Raw genomic sequence first — 18415 nt, 5'->3', positions numbered from 1 at the left:
GGCGGAGAGCACGTTGAATCTGCCACTCTGAGTACCCATTTTTTCAAAATACAGTTCTCGTATGTTCCAATTCCTGGGGTAGACTCTCTGTGTGAGAGATAGTGCGCGCCCTATGTACTAGAGTTTTAAGTACCCCATTCCTCTGTGAAGGGTGGTGGCAGCTGTCTGCGTGCAAATACAGATCAGTGTGCGTTTTCCTCCGAGACACCCCATGACCTAGGGTGCCGTCAGCCGTTCTCTTGACCCAGTTCCTCCTAGGCAGCCATGGCGTTCGGCACGTTCATAGGAGCTCAGTCCGTCAGTTCACCTGATTACGGCGACACGTTTGATCGCCGAAATATTGTGCTCGTTGGACACTGTAGACCGGCAGTACACCAGTGGATATTTTGACTATCAAATACGTCGGGAGAAATTCAAGAATCACACGATTGAATAGTTTACAGTATAGTAATCAGCCAGGAAAATGTTTACCAGTCTGTCACTTATTTGATTTATGATGCCTTTTTTGGAGACTAGATCACTACTGTGTATTCATCAACATTGTGACACTCAGTACGCTATGTTCCTTGAGACTTTGAGGGCGGAGGGAGGAAAGGTTTACACTTGTTGGCATCCGGAAAGCGTTCTGTATCGTTCTGCATGATAATTAGCAAACAGAAAATATGGTGATGCATGCGATTGAAATAAAGACTTATTAGCAAACAGATCTCAATACCTTGTCCTGAAAGCGCAGAGGCCCTGAGAAGTGAAACTTATCGTCTTGGATCGTGATGGAACAGTAACTATTCAGAATATTCGTGAATGACCTTCTAGGTAACGTCAACAGATAATGGTTTCATTACTAGAAAAATTGTTGTGATGTACAGATTAGTCAGCAGCCTTATAGACTAGCAGTTAATCCTTAGCATCCAGAGCTCACAGAGAGACTACAAGATCCGATATTATTTGACTAAGCCATCGACTGGTGTCTGTTAAGTATCGTGCCATATATGGGACGTTTTAGGGTGGAACAACCAAACCATTTTTGCTGTTGGGAAGGCAGATTGCAAGTTTAGGTTTTGGCGCAGTAGAGTACAAAGATTAAAAGTAGGTGACAAAACGATAGATTTGTAGGACTTCCGAAGATGTTCACTTTTTTGACGTGTTTGTTCCTACATATTTTGTCTTCTAAATCGTCTTATCAGCTTGTAAACACATATGTCTTACAAAACGTTAGACTCAGCGCTAAACCCCATGCTTCCCTCCTCTCAGAGCCTCCAAAATGATCATGATCATTAACGTCTACTGACTATGGTGCCGACAGCTGCGGACCAAGGGTGAGGTTCTTGAGAGGAGGGAGGCTGGGGAAGGGGTATCACAGATTGTTACTGTCTCTTCTGCCCTCCCACATATATTACGTACTAAAGATGAAGACATTTTTAATAATAATAAGCTGTTTAGTTACAATAAAATTTAGAAGACGTTTCCATATAATAATAACTTGTTTAGATTATCTCTTTGTAGAATGTTTTAGTATGCCTTCTGACATTCACACCTCCGGATGTCAGACACTCAAATCTGGACCAAACGTTGTATGTTGATAGAGTATCAACCAAAACTCCGATTTAGTTTGTACTATGTGCTGTTGTCGAACAGAACGGGCGTAAACGTTAATTAAAAGCAATACCACAACACACAAGAAGCATATTTATGCGTTATATTCTGTGCGGTTTCCGTCGGTGAGTTGGCAGAGCTCTAGATCGTTGTACAAAGGGTCCGGCGTTCAGATCATATAATCGACAATTTTTTACTGCATTATGTGGTAAAGTGTTATATGGGACAACATTGTCCCGTATACCACTTTCACACATAATACGGAAAAAAATTTACCATCAGTAGGATTTGAACACAGGAACCTTCGTACGACGAGTTAGAGCTCTAACAACTCACGCACGAAAACCACACATGGCATAGCTCACAGAGACGAATTTCCTGTGCTCCGTAGTTCTTGCGTTACTTTTAATGAATGTTTACGCCAGTTATACTTGACGACAGCATATAGTACGAAGTTTTGGTTGATACTCTATCAACATACAACGTTTGGAACCGATCTGAGTGTATGACATCTGGAGATGTGGGTGTGAGAAGCAGTAGTTGAGAGAAATGTAGCATTTCATAATCATACCCTCCCACGCTTTTAATGTGCTACAGAAGCATAAAGTTTTAATAATAAAATACCGTTTGATTGCAATAAAACATTATCATGTGATAATAACTTGTTTCACTATCCCCTTGTACACTACATTAGAATAACTTTTGAGACACTGCAGTTCAGAGAAATAGAGCACTTCATAACAATTTGTCATAAAATTTGAGAAGTACAAGATGTCTGTCGAAATGTTCCCAATTTCAGTTTGCTGTCAATACAAAATCAAATGAAATAATTTTATTTCCTTCCCAAAAATAAATTGTATGTCTAGATAAGTTTTCAAAGAAAATTACATAAATGAAAACACTACCATATAAGTGCTTGCGGTGGCGCTAAGGACGTCTAGTCTGTTTTCAGTTTCCATCCAGGTCCGCTGCAACGTGTCCGGAGGGACGGTACCGATGACTTCCACAAACGGAGTAGGAGGTCTTGAAGATACCACACTGCAGTAGTGAACACCCCACAGAAAAACATCCAGTGATGTTATATCAGGAGAACGTTGATGTCAACTCTTGCTGTTTCCCGTTGTTTTTTTCCTTAGTGTAGGGTCCGTCCCTTTCAGTGTAGCCTTACTTAATTTCCTGTGGTTTGCTCGTCCTGCCTTTGCACTCACGGACAGTGTCGGATTTGCAATTGACAGGAAGTACATTCAAACTGCGAATAGTCACCTTTTCCTGTCCGCCTGCTTAGGCGTGCGGTCCAACGCACTGCTTTCCGTGCGGTCTCCGGCACGAATCCTCCCGACGGATTAGTGTCGAGGACCGGTGAGCCGGCCAGTCTGTGGATGGTTTTTAAGGCGGTTTTCCATCTGCCTCGGTGAATGCGGGCTGGTTCCCCTTATTCCGCCTCAGATACACTATGTCGGCAATTGCTGCGCAAACACTTCCTCCACGTATGCGAACACCATAATTGCTCTATCCCGCAAACATCATTGGGGCTATGCTCGTCTGGTGTGAGACGTCCCGGGCAGGGGGGGGGGGGGGGGGGGGCGCTGGGGGCCGAACCGCACAATGACCCTGGGTTCGGTGTGGGGCGGCGATGGTGTGAGTGAACTGCTGTAGCCTCTCGAGGAGTTTTGTACCACTGTGGGCTACGGCGGGGAGACGAAGCTTCTCCGTAGTACAATACAAAACACCTCTTCCTGCTTATAATGTTTCATGCATGCGTTACTATCGCAAGCTCATTCAGATCGGTGGCCCTTCGTGCCAGTAACTGAAAAATATGCTGTGTGAAACATAGCTAGTAATTTCTAGAACTGCTTGCTATTTTCGAGGGTGTGTCATGAGACACGTGTGTTGCAGGTATCCTCGTCGTCAGTGGACAGTGCTGCCACCAAGATCCAGGCGGGCGTGCGCGGATTCCTGACGCGCCGCCACGTCCAGCGCATGCGCAGCACGCAGGCTCCGTCACCCAGTGCCGCCACAGCTGGTGAGTCAGTACGAACAGGCGTCGTCCGACGGGCGAAACTGGTGGCCATTCTTTCTCTGTCGTATTCTCAAAATACACCTTTATCACAGTATCCATTGCTGGTATACACATAACTGACGCCAAGTGAGCATGGTTCATCTAAATTCCTTACCAGAATGATCTCATCGGTCACTTGCGCCGTTCACCTGGTGCCCTGAAGTTGAACCCGATGCTTTGCCGTCTTCTCTTTCCACTAAGCAATCCAATATGAATATTATATTCTCAAGAAGATTAGCTTCTGTGGAGGACGAAATGCGTGCCACTTCGATAACTGATTTTTATGCTTCTTCCCAGAGTAAAAATCATCATTCGACATCATTTCTCGTTTAGGAGTGAACTTTTTGTGGCTGTCCTCTATATTTCAGTTGAAGCTTGGAAGTAACTTCGCTTACCCTCAGTAATACGATCATCTAAAATCTCTGACTACATTATCTGAGTAGAATCTCTTCCCATGCTGTTGTTAACTTCATTTGGAAAGGGTTTAGTTATTTCACACTAAATACGCTGAATGTAACAGATTTTCAGCCCAGAGGTAGTCCTAGAGACCAATCACTGCAGCACATCATTTTTTTCAACATGCTGTATCTTTTTCCTTGGCCCATTCTAATTTTGGGGGGACCAAAATATTTCATTGTTGTAAAATGAGAAAGAATATCAGTGTTGCTTCACTGGGTATTAATTTTCTATTATAAGTGCCCATATTTCTCTATTGGTATTGGAATTTAGCCTCTTCAACAATTTTTGCACCTTAGATATCATTTACTTTCTAAAGCATGGTCTTATTTGACTTTACTATGTTTACAACGATACTTTCCGTACTCAGTAAGAAAGCGCTATTGATAAATTTCTTCTTCCGCCAGATAATTTTTTTAAATTTTTCCATTGTACGTAGTATTGATTTTACCAACACAGTTTTTGTTTCTTCATTATCAACTCTTCAGCCTTTTACTATTCATAGCATTCTTTCATTTTTACTGTTAATTTTTACTTCCTTCCTTCTGTATTACTTATACAGTTTTATTTGTCTTTGATTACTACCAAGATTTCCTAAATATCGTTATTTTAAACATTACAGATTATTTTGCATTCGATTTTTTCAGTTTTTTTTCACTCTGACACAAAATCTTGGTAATTTATTTTCTGAGAGCTATTTCAATATTTTTTTCGTTTATTTAATCTGTATTATATCTAAAGAAGTAGATGTAATGAAAAGTAGCCCAATTTTGTCACAGTACTTGACAATTTCTCCATATGTGTTGTAAATAATTTTGCAACCACTTATTAGTGTTACCAACATTATATTACTTTTGGTTTTTCACTTTACTTTCACTAATCTGTCCATCTTGCAGTTTACTCTTGAGCATCCATTTGTGTAGAAACTTAGTTTTTTTTAATACAGATCAATTTATTGATTTCAACCAGGTGTTTGAATTTTTATACATTTTTCTGTTGAATTATCTCTCTCTGTATTTGGATGTGTATCTTATTTATATAATGAATTTTGTATTTGGTACTCTTAAGACCTGTTTGACTGATTACTTTTGTCAAGCATTTTAGCCAGTGTTTAATTTTCAAAAAGTGGTAAAAAAATCTACAGTTTCAGCGTGACATAACAGTTACAGATAAGTGCTTTTGAACACGACGGATTTGCGGATCTAATATGATTCAGAGCGATACTTCCTAATACTGATTTCATTAATTTCTAACGCACTGCGACTTTTCAAATGCACTCATACCTTTTCTATGATCGTTGTTCTTGCTTTATCCAACACATTTATTTTGTTTATTTTTATAATATTATTAACACATAAACAATTTTTTACCCTTGCCGTACGAGTATCTTGCTGGAAACTGATTTGTTATTCCACTGAAAAACCTGTCTGTCTTCTCTTTGGATTCCTAATGAAGATGATTTCAGAATGTTTGTTTTCCAGATGTTGTTTCCTCACAGTCAATGTACTTTCATATGTAATGGATTGTTTACTTTTGGAGATTCTGTGACTATAGATTAATCTTTGATGTCGCGCTATTGGAGTTTATGAGTGCTGTCAATCTTTCGGAGTTCTTTAGGAACACAGAGAAGAAATAAACAATAGATTAAACGAATTAAATGACTTCTAAGGCATGTATTTCTGCGCTGTATTTGCTTCTCGTAGTCCCATTGTGATACGCAACAGTACCGTTCTCGCATAGTGTACAGTGAAACGTAGGTCGTTGATTTACTACCTTGTCGGCCGCTGTGGTCGAGCGCTTCTAGGCGCTTTAGTCCGGAATCACGAGGCTGCTATGGTCGCAGGCTCGAATCTTGCCTCGGGCATGGATGTGTGTGATGTCCTTAGGTTAGTTAGGTTTACATAGTTCTAAGTCTAGGGGACTGATGACCTCAGATGTTAAGTCCCATAGTGTTTAGAGCCATTTGACTAGCGTAATTTTCGCGGCAGAAGATTGGATTCGAACGGTGGCACTAGTGTGTGATTTTTGTCTGCCGATTCATTCAGCCCCTTAGATCGACACCTGACAGTGCAATTAACCAGAATAGCGCGTTCCTCCGGCGTGCGTGCGCTGTGGGCTGCCTGTAGTGCGGTATGCTCTGGCACAGCACACAATGCTTCGGCCGACTGCCATGAGCCAGATCCTGCGATCACCCACAAATGTCAGATACCAGGGAGGCCCTGGTCTTCCGGGTTCAGTTTCTGACTTGGTATTTTCACTTATCTAGCGTTCGAAGACGCGAAGTGACTAAATAGTTCTGTAAGATGCAAAAGCGTAGGAATCCCAGGTAATATCCGTAACTCGTATGAATTACACGAGTTGAATCTCGGTTATGTGTGTGTGCTTAAAATTACACGTAATGAAAATTAATAACGTGCTGGCGTCAACGCTACAAAATATTGCTCGTCGGTCATCTATTTATGTTCTCGCCCTTATATACAGTTCCATTCATCCCCGTGCTAAAATCTTAAGGTGGATCATGACGCTTATTCTAGTTGCTTTGTTTGTACACATACTCACACACGGGGGATAAATCGCTGACGCCTTAGACAGTGGCTTCTCAATCTAGTTGTCACTGTCAGTGGCCGTACGGCTGTTTTACATAACTGTTGCTGCAAATTGTGTGAGGGGGAGATAGATTATATGAAATGACAGCGTTCTTCAAAACAGCAGTATAATAGGTACGCCCTAAACTTTTGTATCACAGTGTCCACTTAATATTACATCATTCAGTTTAGAAATTACATATTTTAATAACGCGAATAATTATTTCACAAATCACTCAAAATCAGCTTCTGATGCAAAGTATATTGTAGGTATTACTATGAACTTCCCATGAATTTATACTTCCACAATAACACTTTCAAAATGCTGCTCACTGCAAAATCAAGAGCATCAATCCTTTAAACTTTGTATCCTTTGTTATAATAAATGAAAACGCTGCCTTAGACTTCACTTTTGAAGTCCTTACTGCAGGTGGGCATAGTCAAATGAACCAAAACAGTGCAACCACTCTGAGTAACCAGACTACAGTCTCGCAGCCATTAACAAAAAAAGTCTCTAAGCTCTATGGGACTTAACATATGAGGGTCACCGTCAGAGGGTGGTACGGGACTACAAGTCCCACCGCCACACCTCCAAAGTGAATTGCAGTGACGCAATCACTGCCCTGTGAATAAATTTACTGCCTCGCCAGCACCGTTAGACCGCAATAGACCTGTGATGCTGTAATGTAACATATGACAAAAAAAAAAAAACATCTGAGGTCATCAGTCCCCTAGACTCAGAACTACTTAAACCTAACTAGCCTAAGGACATCACACACATAAATGCCCGAGGCAGGATTCGAGCCTGCGCTTGGCTACAGCGGCCGGCCCAGCCATTAATCATACTGCCGAACATGAGCGACTGTTTACATTCGTTTGATCAGATTGTTTAGGAGTTACGAGCGATCAGCGATCAATTACTGTGATCTGCGATTTGCTCGCGCTAGAGATGCGCCGATGGTTTAAAACAATTCGGTAAGATCGTTTTAAAACAAAAAAACTGATTAAATCGTTTAGTAAAGGGTTTGAATGGAACAACTGTACAAAATGGAGAATATATAATATCGAAAAAAAATAATGCCTGTAGTTTATGTTCCATATTTTAGACTCAGATTTTCCAGGTTTGTGAAATGGCTGTCGTAAATAGAAAAGTATTATTTAAATGGTTTGTTTACTTTAAGCTGCGCGGGATTAGCCGAGTGGTCTGGGGCGCTGCAGTCATGGACTGTACCGCTGGTCCCGGCGGGGGTTCGAGTCCTCCCTCGGGCATGGATGTGTGTCTTTCTCCTTAGGATAATTTAGGTTAAGTAGTGTGTAAGCTTAGGGACTGATGCCCTTAGCAGTTAAGTCCCACAAAATTTCACACTCATTTGAACATTTGTTTACTTTAAGCCGGTGAACAGTTTTACACTTGGACAAGAAGCCATAATTGTAGCAAACAAAAGATACTGGCATTTCGTCAGAATATGAATAGAGATTGGAGCCAACCTCTTTCGGACTTTTGTTTGAATCCAAACATGTGCGTATCATTTGCTTCCTCCCGCAGCTGATGTTGGTAGTACAATTAAAATCATGGAGGCCGGAGTTCACAATGGTTGCTTGGTGCACGGTCTTCACCACTAGTTCGATGGAGACATGTGCAATAGCTGTGCAGTACTGGATTTGAAGCGGTTATGATTAACCGGACTTTGGCCCACAACGTCCGTCCAGGCATCCCCAATTAATGGGAACGAAAGTGACTTCTGAATTTTCTGCCTACACGTGTCGGGAGCCACCGTCTGAAAGGCCTCGTCCAAGTGCATCACCCACAGATATCTCATAGTTAGCTTGTTCCTTTTAGGAGGAATGTCGCCAGTATTTGGATTATAGCAGAGAAAGAGCCACAACTGTTGCCTACATTGCTCGGGCAATACTTTCGTCAACTTCTTCGTCTGTGACATTTACAGTTGGCAGATGGAACGACAGACGATGGTTTAGACAACGATATATCCGTCAGCTTAGATTCCTCTGCAAACCATGACGTGCTCGCTGGTGTAGAAGGCGCAGGCGCAGGCTCAACGTTACTCCTTTACACTTCTGTTTGCCACTGCGTCTTTAACGTTTTTGAGTTAGGCTGCGACGGAACCGTGTGCTTAATATATTATGGACATATCTGACATTCACTGAAGTGCTGGTGCAGTCGCGACACCTGTGAATGATGACAGTGCTTGTTGCAATATTTACATTTGACATCTGCTTCTCCAACTATCGTTCGTGTTTCACACTGATTCGATATACTGTCACAAGGCCGCCTCGCTGCAGAAGGCTTGATAACTGAGATGATCACAAGACGACGAAGCGGGCTTCAGTACTGGAAAATCTTAACTGCCGGCTTAAGACGAAATTTTAAAACTTTATGTTTTACCTTCAATCTTCTTGCTCGGTTTCATGTCTGGTCCTTACGTATGGGAGCAATCACTAAATCTAAACTCCTCCCGAACAGGCCATGAAGGCCCAACGGTACTGACCGACCGCCGTGTCATCCTCAGCTCACAGGCGTCACTGGGTGGGGCATGTGGTCAGCACACCGCTCTCCCGGCCGTATGTCAGTGTACGAGACGGGAGCCGCTACTTCTCATTCAAGTAGCTCCTCAGTTTACATCACAAGGGCTGAGTGCATCCCCCTTGTCAGCAGCGCTCGGCAGACAGGATGGTCACCCATCCAAGTGCTAGCCCAACCCAATAGTGCTTAACTTCGGTGATCTGACGGGAACCGGTGTTACCACAGCGGCAAGGTCGTTGGCTCGACAGCCTTCCGCAGTAGCAAATTCAATGGAACCTACCGTCGCTTCATAAGTAGTCGTTTTGTAGTATTTAATTTTTTGTATTTTTTTAACATTATCGCACAGTGTTAGTCCGAAATGTGGTGTGATCACTGTAGAGCGAGCCGGTACTCGCCTTCGTGTATATTTCTGTTACATATATTTACAGAACTAGCAGTCAGTTGATATAACTTCCTTGCAGTTTCTCTACATCGTTCTTGCAGCCGCGATACATCAGCCAGCAGGTGCAGTTCTCGCATTGGATTATGATGGTCATAGACACTTCCGCGGATTTGAACATTTGTGCAACAAGTAAGTAAGCACGCCATTGGGCACATGTTCTACCGTCAGCTCTTGTCATACTCCAACTAGCGTCCCAAATCTCGGGGTGTTTCGCTACTCCCTAAGAGCGTGATCTAAGCATCCAAATAAATCTGTCATAAAACCGTTTCAACCACTCATATTGCAATTAAGCCGTCTGGTAAGGCGCTTCTACATCTCCAGCCCTCACACTTGCATCTCCGGACGCATCGTGCGCCCTGGCGATGTACTACAGCCAGTTGTTGTTGGTTTTTGGGGCGCCAAAGAGTGTTCCCGAGAAAGGTGAAGAGCGAGATTCGAGTTTTGTGCGGTACGCAGTTTCAATCTCAGTTGAAATTTTGTCACACCGCACAGTCCGCTACAGACTGGAAATGTCATTCTACTTTATATGGTAGCCTTCACTTGCAGATTAACGGCTGGTCACTGAAATTTTATGAATGAGACACCGGGTCTGATTGCTAAGTGCGTTCCTTTCTATTGTTGCTAGAAGATGACAGGTTCCAACTATCTTTTGCCGATTACTTGAAAGTTGTTTTGAGTACTCTGTTTCAAGTGCTTCACGGTACAGGTTGTTTCAAAAAGTATCATCTGATTTGGCACGTCTATATTTCTTAAACTAATAAACGTATACAGTGAATTTTTGTTTTTGATGATCGGGAAATTCAGAAAGTTTTTTTACGAACCTCTTCAGAGGTGCTCAGTATCCCCCCCCCCCCCCCCCCCCCCTCCTGAAATACAAGGCAGATGTCAATGCGGTATTCAGATTCCCGCGCTGCAGTGAGCATGTGTTGAGTTACAGCTTCCACAGCTGCTGTTATGTGATGTCTCACTTCATTTGTTGTTGATGGTAACAGAAGCACATAAACAGAATATTTTATAAAGCCACACAAGAAATAATCACATACAGTCAGAGCCGGTGACCTTGGAGGCCAGTAACGTAATGCTGAATCATCTGGTCCAGTGCGACCGATCCATCGCCCAGTAATCCTTTGATTTAAAAATTCCCGCACTTCCAGATGCCAGTGTGGCGGTGCCCCATCCTGTTGGTAAATGGAGTCGTTCGAATCAGTCTCCAACTGTGGGAAAAGAAAGTTCTCAAACATATCAAGAATGTGCTTCCTATAACAGTGTTCTCGGTAAAGAGCAATGGGCCACGCACCCTTTCCAGTGAAACTGCACGAAACACATTAAATTTTGGAGAGTCCCTCTCATGTTGTACAACTTCACGTCGTTGTTGCGTACCCCACATTCTCACGTTATGACCGTTGACCTTTCCATTTAAATGGAATGTTGCCTCGTCACTAAACACCTCCGTCTTGCCAAGAACGAAATTACAGAACTCCACGCGTTGTCGTTTGTCACCCTCACGAAGAGCTTGCAGTAGCTGAATTTTGTACGGTTTCGTGTGTAAACGTCGACACAACACACGCCAGACGGATATCGGGGGCATGTTGAGTTGCACGGCGAACGGATTTCTGCGGACACTTTGTCAAACTATGGCAGATGCGTTCGATGTCTGTATCAGACATTCGGGGACGGCCCAGAGATTTGCAGTGAAGAAACAACCTGTTTCTTGAAATTCTTCATGCCACGGTCTAATGCTGCAGGAGGATCCACACCATACCTAGTACGAAAGTCACCCTGAACAGTTGTTACTGACCTGCTCTGCGAAAAACGTAGAACTCAAAACTCTTTCTGTTGTCCCGACACTATATTTAACGCTGCTGCTACCTGGAGGAATCCATGTGAAACTCAAGACTTTGCTCTTTCGAACAGTACGCTCTTGACGCACATATCTCAAAGTTCTATTTTTTTTAATCGGATGTTTCTTTTTGATTCACGTTGTAATTTCAGGTACGATTTCGGCCGGCACAATGGGCATGTCACTAGACAGCGCAATGCCGAAGGCGGCTTCGGCTGCAGCCAGCGCCGCGACGCGGTCTGCAGAAGTGCTGGAGGAGGACGGCGAGGTGTGGGACACGCTCAAGAAGGAGATGGACGGCGCCGCCTCCACCATCCAGAGCGGCTTCCGCGGCTTCCAGGTGAGGCAGCGCTCCCTCCCGTCACCGTGCCTAAGCGTCCGCCTAACGTGCTGCCGCCAATCTCTCTTCATAGATCAGTGGAAGCTGGTGCCCCGTAAATTGATGCTGGTGCACTGTTATTCAGCCACTACAGACACTATTTCTAGAGTTGAAATTGCTAAAATATTGTTCTCTGAAGTTTCGATATGACATAGAAAACACACAATATTTCCGCTAATCTCAGATGCTTACAGCTTTTTTGTAGTTTCGAGCTGTGAACTGAAGGAAAACGCTCAGGCTATGACCGATTTTCATCCAGTAAACTAAACTGAAATTACATCAGTGTGGCGAAAAAACAAAATTATAACTTTCATTCGCCCACTACAAAATCAATGTTAAAGCGAGTGCAATACATTTCCTACATTTTCTGTCAAAAATCTTTCGCAATATGGTACAGGGTGACAATTATTGACTACATGAAAAAAACGAAAATTAGTAACAAACTATGGCGTGCACATGCTTTATTCAACATGTAAACGTCACTACAGACGTTCGGATTTAGGCAGTGACATGTTCGATATGCCTGCCATCAATGGAGGTGACGAATAGCGAAATTTAGCATGACCGGCTGAAGTGTCGGGACTAGGATGCTGTCGGTGACCTCCTAAATGGCAGTTTTTAGCTCAGCAATGGTTTTGGGGTTATTGCTGCGCACTTTGTCTTTCATAGAGCCCCACTAAAAGGAGTTGCACGTGTTCAGACCCGGAGAATATAGAGGTCTGTCGAGGTCCATGCCATTGCCCTCTACGTACCCCCAGAGTCAGACTGCGGTCCCCAAAGTGCTCCTCCAGAACATGAAACACACTCCTGCTTCGATGGGGTCGGCTCCGTATTGCATGAACAACATGTTGTCGAAATCTGGGTCACTTTGGATAATAGGGATGAAATTATCTTCCAAAACCTTCACGTACCGTTCGGTAGCCACCGTGCCATCAAGGAATACCGCACCGATTACTCGGTGACTGGACATTGCACACCACACAGTCACCCGTCGAGGCTGAAGAGACTTCTCGATGTCGAAATGCGGATTCTCAATCCCCCCAAATGTGGGAATTTTGCTTATTGACGAACCCATCCAAATGAAAGTAGCCTTCGTCGTTAAACAAGTGTGCATGCGCTTAGTAATTCCCATCATGCACTGTGGCCAATCTTGCAGTTTGTGCGTGCTAACGCAAACCGTTTAGAAATTACGACGTTTTTAGTTCATACAGTTCAGTAATTGTCACCCTGTACCTAAAGCGTCTAAAACCTGTTCCAGTAATCATTGTCTTTACCAAAAGGTAATATTTTTTATTGATTTTACTTTTTAATATGTCTGACTTTTTCTTTTGGACACTAAAATTTAGCAATGAAAATTGACGTTGTAATTAAACACGAGAAATTGTATAAAACAGTAAGACTACTTGAAGAAGTAAACATAGTGCTGGCCCTTTTTTATTACAAATGCTGAGTAAACACTTACCACACTATTATTAATAAGCAGTTAACAATAGTTCAGGTTTTGCCTTATATTAGATGACATCAAGCACAACCAATCCTTTGCAATTCGAAGTTGAATTCTATTCGAATGCAGTTCCAAATTTGCGATTTTTGCTATACGGTTAACTCTGTTGTCTGACATTCTTCTAGAGTTTTAGCTAAATAACGTGCAACTCAACAGAGAAAAAAAATGCAAAATGTTTCTAGTGGTGTCCAGTTGCCCCAACGTTGTCTTTTTACAGATATTTCAAAAACGTTTCATACTGTTTGTCGACTTTCCTAACAGCCTACATTCACTTTTGTGTGTAACAGTAATTGGCCCTCCTTCCGATAAACAGCGCAAGCAGGCATTTTACACGTCACACTTTTACAATATTCTAGAAAGCCTTTTCACTTTTCTTTCGTGTAATCATCACATGCCTATTACCTTAATATTGCGCTTGAGCGACAGCTGACACTCGAAAAGCCAAGCGGCTCGTAGCCTTTTCAGCCCGTTAGTTGCATTCCATTCTACATTATATTTGCGAATTAGCGAACTTGGTGCATGGATCAATCTTTTATAAGGCGTGTAACACCTCATATTAAATTCTCTGATTATAAATTATTTTCTTTTGCATACCAGCGCTGTAATGGCTAAAATAAGGCTGGTATCTCTGCAATCATTTGGAAAGGATGGGTCAATAGATGATTAGTATTCCTCCATGTATCTTAAAACCGTAGTTTACTGACGAGATTTACTTTTTATTTTACTTCTGGTTTCAAGGACTAAAGAATCAGGTACCACACTTAACATTCCATATACGTCCTTAAAAACTAGCCTTAAAGGAAGCTCATTTGTAACCAGTGTAATATAATCTTGTGTGCAGTTACAGAAGAGAAATTTATCCTTAGTAGCAACAGCTGAAGACGAAATTATAAGTCAAGGAAGCATGGACTTCGTCGAAACCGGAAAATAAGAGGCGAAGCGTTTGAGGTGTAGTATTAAGGACGCTGAAAATTTTGCAGACTGAATGGAATATCCTAAACCCAGGAAGAAGTGTCTCCCTCTTTTTTCTAAAGGACGATTGGAGGCGTGTTTCGGTTTTGTTCGCCGCCGCAGCCTAAAGTGGTGGCAAAATTCCATACTAGTTAACTTAAGGGTGAAAGTGGCTGCGGCATTAAATATTGTTTTTGGTTGTAGTTTAAATTGATTTAGGGGGTAGTATGGGTGTCAGAGACAAACATATGTAGTGGAAGAGATCTAGGAAAACAAATGTGGTTAGCGTCACACTTTCTAGACAAGGGGATGCTGGGATCGGTTCCCTAAGGAATCGGAGATTTTATTCTCTCGGGGACTACATGTTTGTGTTGTCGTAATAATTCCATTTCCTCTTCTTCGCAAGGATGTGTAGGTCGCCGAAATGGTTTCAAACAGAAAGCCCTGCACCAGGCGTCCAGCAACCCCAAACGGCATTCTCCCGATCAATAACGTTATACCATCGTTTAATTTTCATGTCACCTCAGGGAATTGATTTAATAATACAAATGGGAGTCCTTCGCACCCCTTACCGATTAACGAAAATTTTTCCATGTGTTTCATCGCACCATTGTGTACCATAAAAACTGAAGAACGAATGACAGGCTCTAATTATAGTAGGTGCATATTCATAATTGCTTTATCTAATCGAGGATAGGATGAAAGTTGCTTCTGTGACGTGGCGTCGCTCAGACATGACGGAAGATTAAACGATCTTCCACACAGCTACAGGTTATTAAAGTCCCTTTCTCGAAAACGATAAATCTGAAGATTATTGCTACCGGTTTTTCTTTTTTTTTTTTACATTCAACCCCCGAATATATACCGTGGATCTTCAAGTCCTATGTCTCCCAAAATTTCGTAATCATTTTCAGTTCAAGTTTAGGTGTTATTCTTCATTCACTGTTCTGCAACCAAATCTCTTCACTCCACCTTAACTTGGGTAGACATTATTTACATCACGCTCACTCTCATTTTGTAACACGCTTTGTCGCTTTTGGCTAGTTAGTACCTACATGATGGTACACTGCTGCTTTCAGTTCTCGCACCGGCGAACACACACGAGCCATTAGCTGCAGAGCCGTATTTGCCTTGGGGTGACCCTAATCTTTGTTATACAAAGCAGAGGAAAATTTGTTTATTCCTTATTACGGCTATAAATCTCCACAAGGCTACTGGGTATCCCCTTCACCCAGTGTGAACCAAGGCCAAAATCATATTCCAGTGCTACTGGTCGCAGTGAGAATACTTTAGCAGCGTGTTGGTTCCATTCAACAACGTTGCAGCGCATTTATGTCTCAGAAAATCAACGATAAGCATTCTGGATTAATTTTATAGTAGAAGAAACTGTGGTAAATTCCGATAGCACGTGAAAAGATTTAGAATATTTTATAAAATTACTGAATTTAGATAGACAACTGTGTGCCTTTGCTGAAATAATAAAACTGGCCTCAATCTGCTGCTAACTAGAGTGCGAAAAATTCGTTAAAGAGATAGATAGTGTTTGAATATTGATGCGTGAAATAGTACGGCAGTAAAACGATCGTCCAGGTGCTACAGAAACAATCTGGAGTGCAACACCAAATCTGAAATAGATCAAACAAAGCCATTTCAAGTATGTATGCAACGGATCTGTATGATTGTGTTGCTTTATCTCTACCTGCTAGACGACTTCATGGAATTATAAGATTTCACAGCAATTTTAATTCAGAGCATGTAAGAATTTTTTACTATCCTTTACATTTTTCTGTCAATAACCCAAAAGAACTGAATTTGTTACCAGGTACCTTGATGTGTTACTATGATCTGTCACTATCTGCTATCCACTCCGTATGTGTTTACAAAAAATTGTAATCATCAGATGCACAGTTCAGTTAACAGGGTATGAACACCAAAGTCCAACAAAAAAAAAAATGGTCATGAAAAACTGCCGCTGAATATGAGTATAATGGAAGCAAAACGCACGTGTTGAGATTAAAAAGTGAATAATCTATTCATAAAGACATGACATACATAAGGGAAAGTTGATAAATAAAATACGTTATTATTTTTGATTCAATAGGATCATTACATAGCACCGCAGTCATGGACTAGCTAAACTGTTCAATACTGCATTTGTATGAGATTAAAGGAGTTCTGTTGTTAGAGATGTCATAGGCTCATTATTTTTCGAGCTTTTACGCCGTAACTGACACAGTATTTGTGCTAGAACTCTCTGTATTATCTCAAATTTTGATTATCAGTTACTGCATTTGTCAAAAAAACTAATAGAACACCCTCGGTCTTTAATGAAACATGTCACACAATTTGCTTGAAATGATTTAGAAACACAAAAAGTTATATAATTGGAACTTTCTATGAAACTAACCCATGTCTGCATAATTTTGCGTCTTTGATTTAACTGTTATGGTTCGTGGACTACTGAGTTACAGTGCTACTCAGCAAAAAGAAGATTTGAAAAGCTATACTGTAAAGCAAAATATAGCAGTGCAGTATATGACATGTTGATATTGTAATTAAGAATATAGCTATAAATAAAACGATATTAAAGGAAAATTGGTTTCTGTGGAGAGAGTGTGGGTTTTCGAAAGGTGTTCAATTACGAAGAAAATTAATCAAAGTACTGTGCCTTCTTTTTAGGATCCATGCAATTTGGACAGAGTTACACAATCCCATATGTATACTATGAAGTATTCTTGGTCACTTACGCGCTAAAAACTCCCTCTCTGAGTGGAGTCACTGCAGAATAAAACACTTAGGTATATCCGAAATGATTTTATGCGAAGTAACACACACCAATCAGAACACAGGTACTAACTACTTGTAGACAGACATTCATGAGTCAAATGTAGGCAGATTCTGAGCCTTAGTCAGTTATATAATTAATGATTGTAGATGTAGTTTAATAGAACAGTGCACAAAGAATGGATTTTGTTGTGTTTTACCGTATCCAAGCAGAAGTGCATTTGCTGCAAATCTTTAGACGATTGTAGCTGCATAACGGAAAATTACAAACTTTTCGTGGCTTGTGTAGGACTTAACTGGATGTTCTAAGCTATAAGGAGAACAGATATGCATCAAGTACAGTATCTCACTGCCTCCTTCACATAAGATTTCTCTAATTAGAAATAAGCAATAAATTTGACGACACACTGTCGGCTAAAGAATGAAATTAACAGGTGTTTCATCCTTCAAGAAATTATATAACTTGCAAGCTATTTTTCGTTTGCTTATGAAACTCATACCATAGCAGTTTTATAAAACAATGGATTCATCTGTTTTGACCACTAGGATTAGTAGCTGAAGCCTTGTACGTTACTTTCTCAAATATTTTTGAGATCGCAGATACTAATAGCGTGCTGCTGGTGTTCTGTACCATAAGTCCTTGCATGTAATGTGTTTTATTACTGAATATTTAATGCAGTCTGAGGAATGATCTTCTTCACACTATTGCTGATGTTTGATGCAGTTTGAACACAAAATTCTAAGAACTGCTTATAGCTGCCTCAAGTTTCAATGGTTTTACAATTTTATTCGCCCCCTATTCTGGTAGATTGGACTTCTATCACTATCTCTATTTTTATTTGTGTGATTGGATCCTTCATTCAGTTCGTCAAGATGAGGTTATTAATATTTCTAGACATCAACAATTTTATTTCTGGTGTTTTCACTGCTAACTCAAACATTGTACCGCTGACCAGGAATAACCACGTAATACAGAATTATCTCTCTCATACTCATTTTTCTATTTCTACAGTACGCCTCCTTTACACTGATAGTAATGTCACAACAGGGTAACAATGCTTTGCACATGGAATGTGGTTATAACTTGGAACCTGGTACAGCTTTAGTGTAATCGTTAACGCCTCTATCATTGAAATTACTAGGCACTCAGTACTAGGGCTCTTCCACTGGCATATTATTAAGAAACAATTTTAAAGAAAATGCATTAATACCTGTAGGATAATATCACTTGAAAGTCGAATGTACAGATCATGATATTTCCGCATCTAAAGACAAATTCT

At 41.3% G+C, this 18415-nt stretch overlaps 1 protein-coding gene across 3 annotated transcripts in view; it reads left to right on the top strand.

Annotated features, from left to right (window-relative positions):
- Positions 1 to 18415, top strand: part of LOC126267356 (titin-like) — a 548344-nt gene that overhangs the window by 514577 nt on the left and 15352 nt on the right. For all 3 annotated transcript variants that reach the window (XM_049972489.1, XM_049972491.1, XM_049972490.1), the window contains 2 exons: positions 3490 to 3616; positions 11670 to 11857. In XM_049972489.1, the coding sequence (XP_049828446.1) occupies positions 3490 to 3616; positions 11670 to 11857 (315 nt within the window). The remainder of the gene's footprint in view (positions 1 to 3489; positions 3617 to 11669; positions 11858 to 18415) is intronic.

This window comes from Schistocerca gregaria, chromosome 4 (genome assembly GCF_023897955.1).
Source record: "Schistocerca gregaria isolate iqSchGreg1 chromosome 4, iqSchGreg1.2, whole genome shotgun sequence".
Lineage (NCBI taxonomy): Eukaryota > Metazoa > Arthropoda > Insecta > Orthoptera > Acrididae > Schistocerca > Schistocerca gregaria.
Note: the sequence above shows the minus strand (reverse complement) of the source record. Positions and strands in the feature narration are given on the sequence as shown.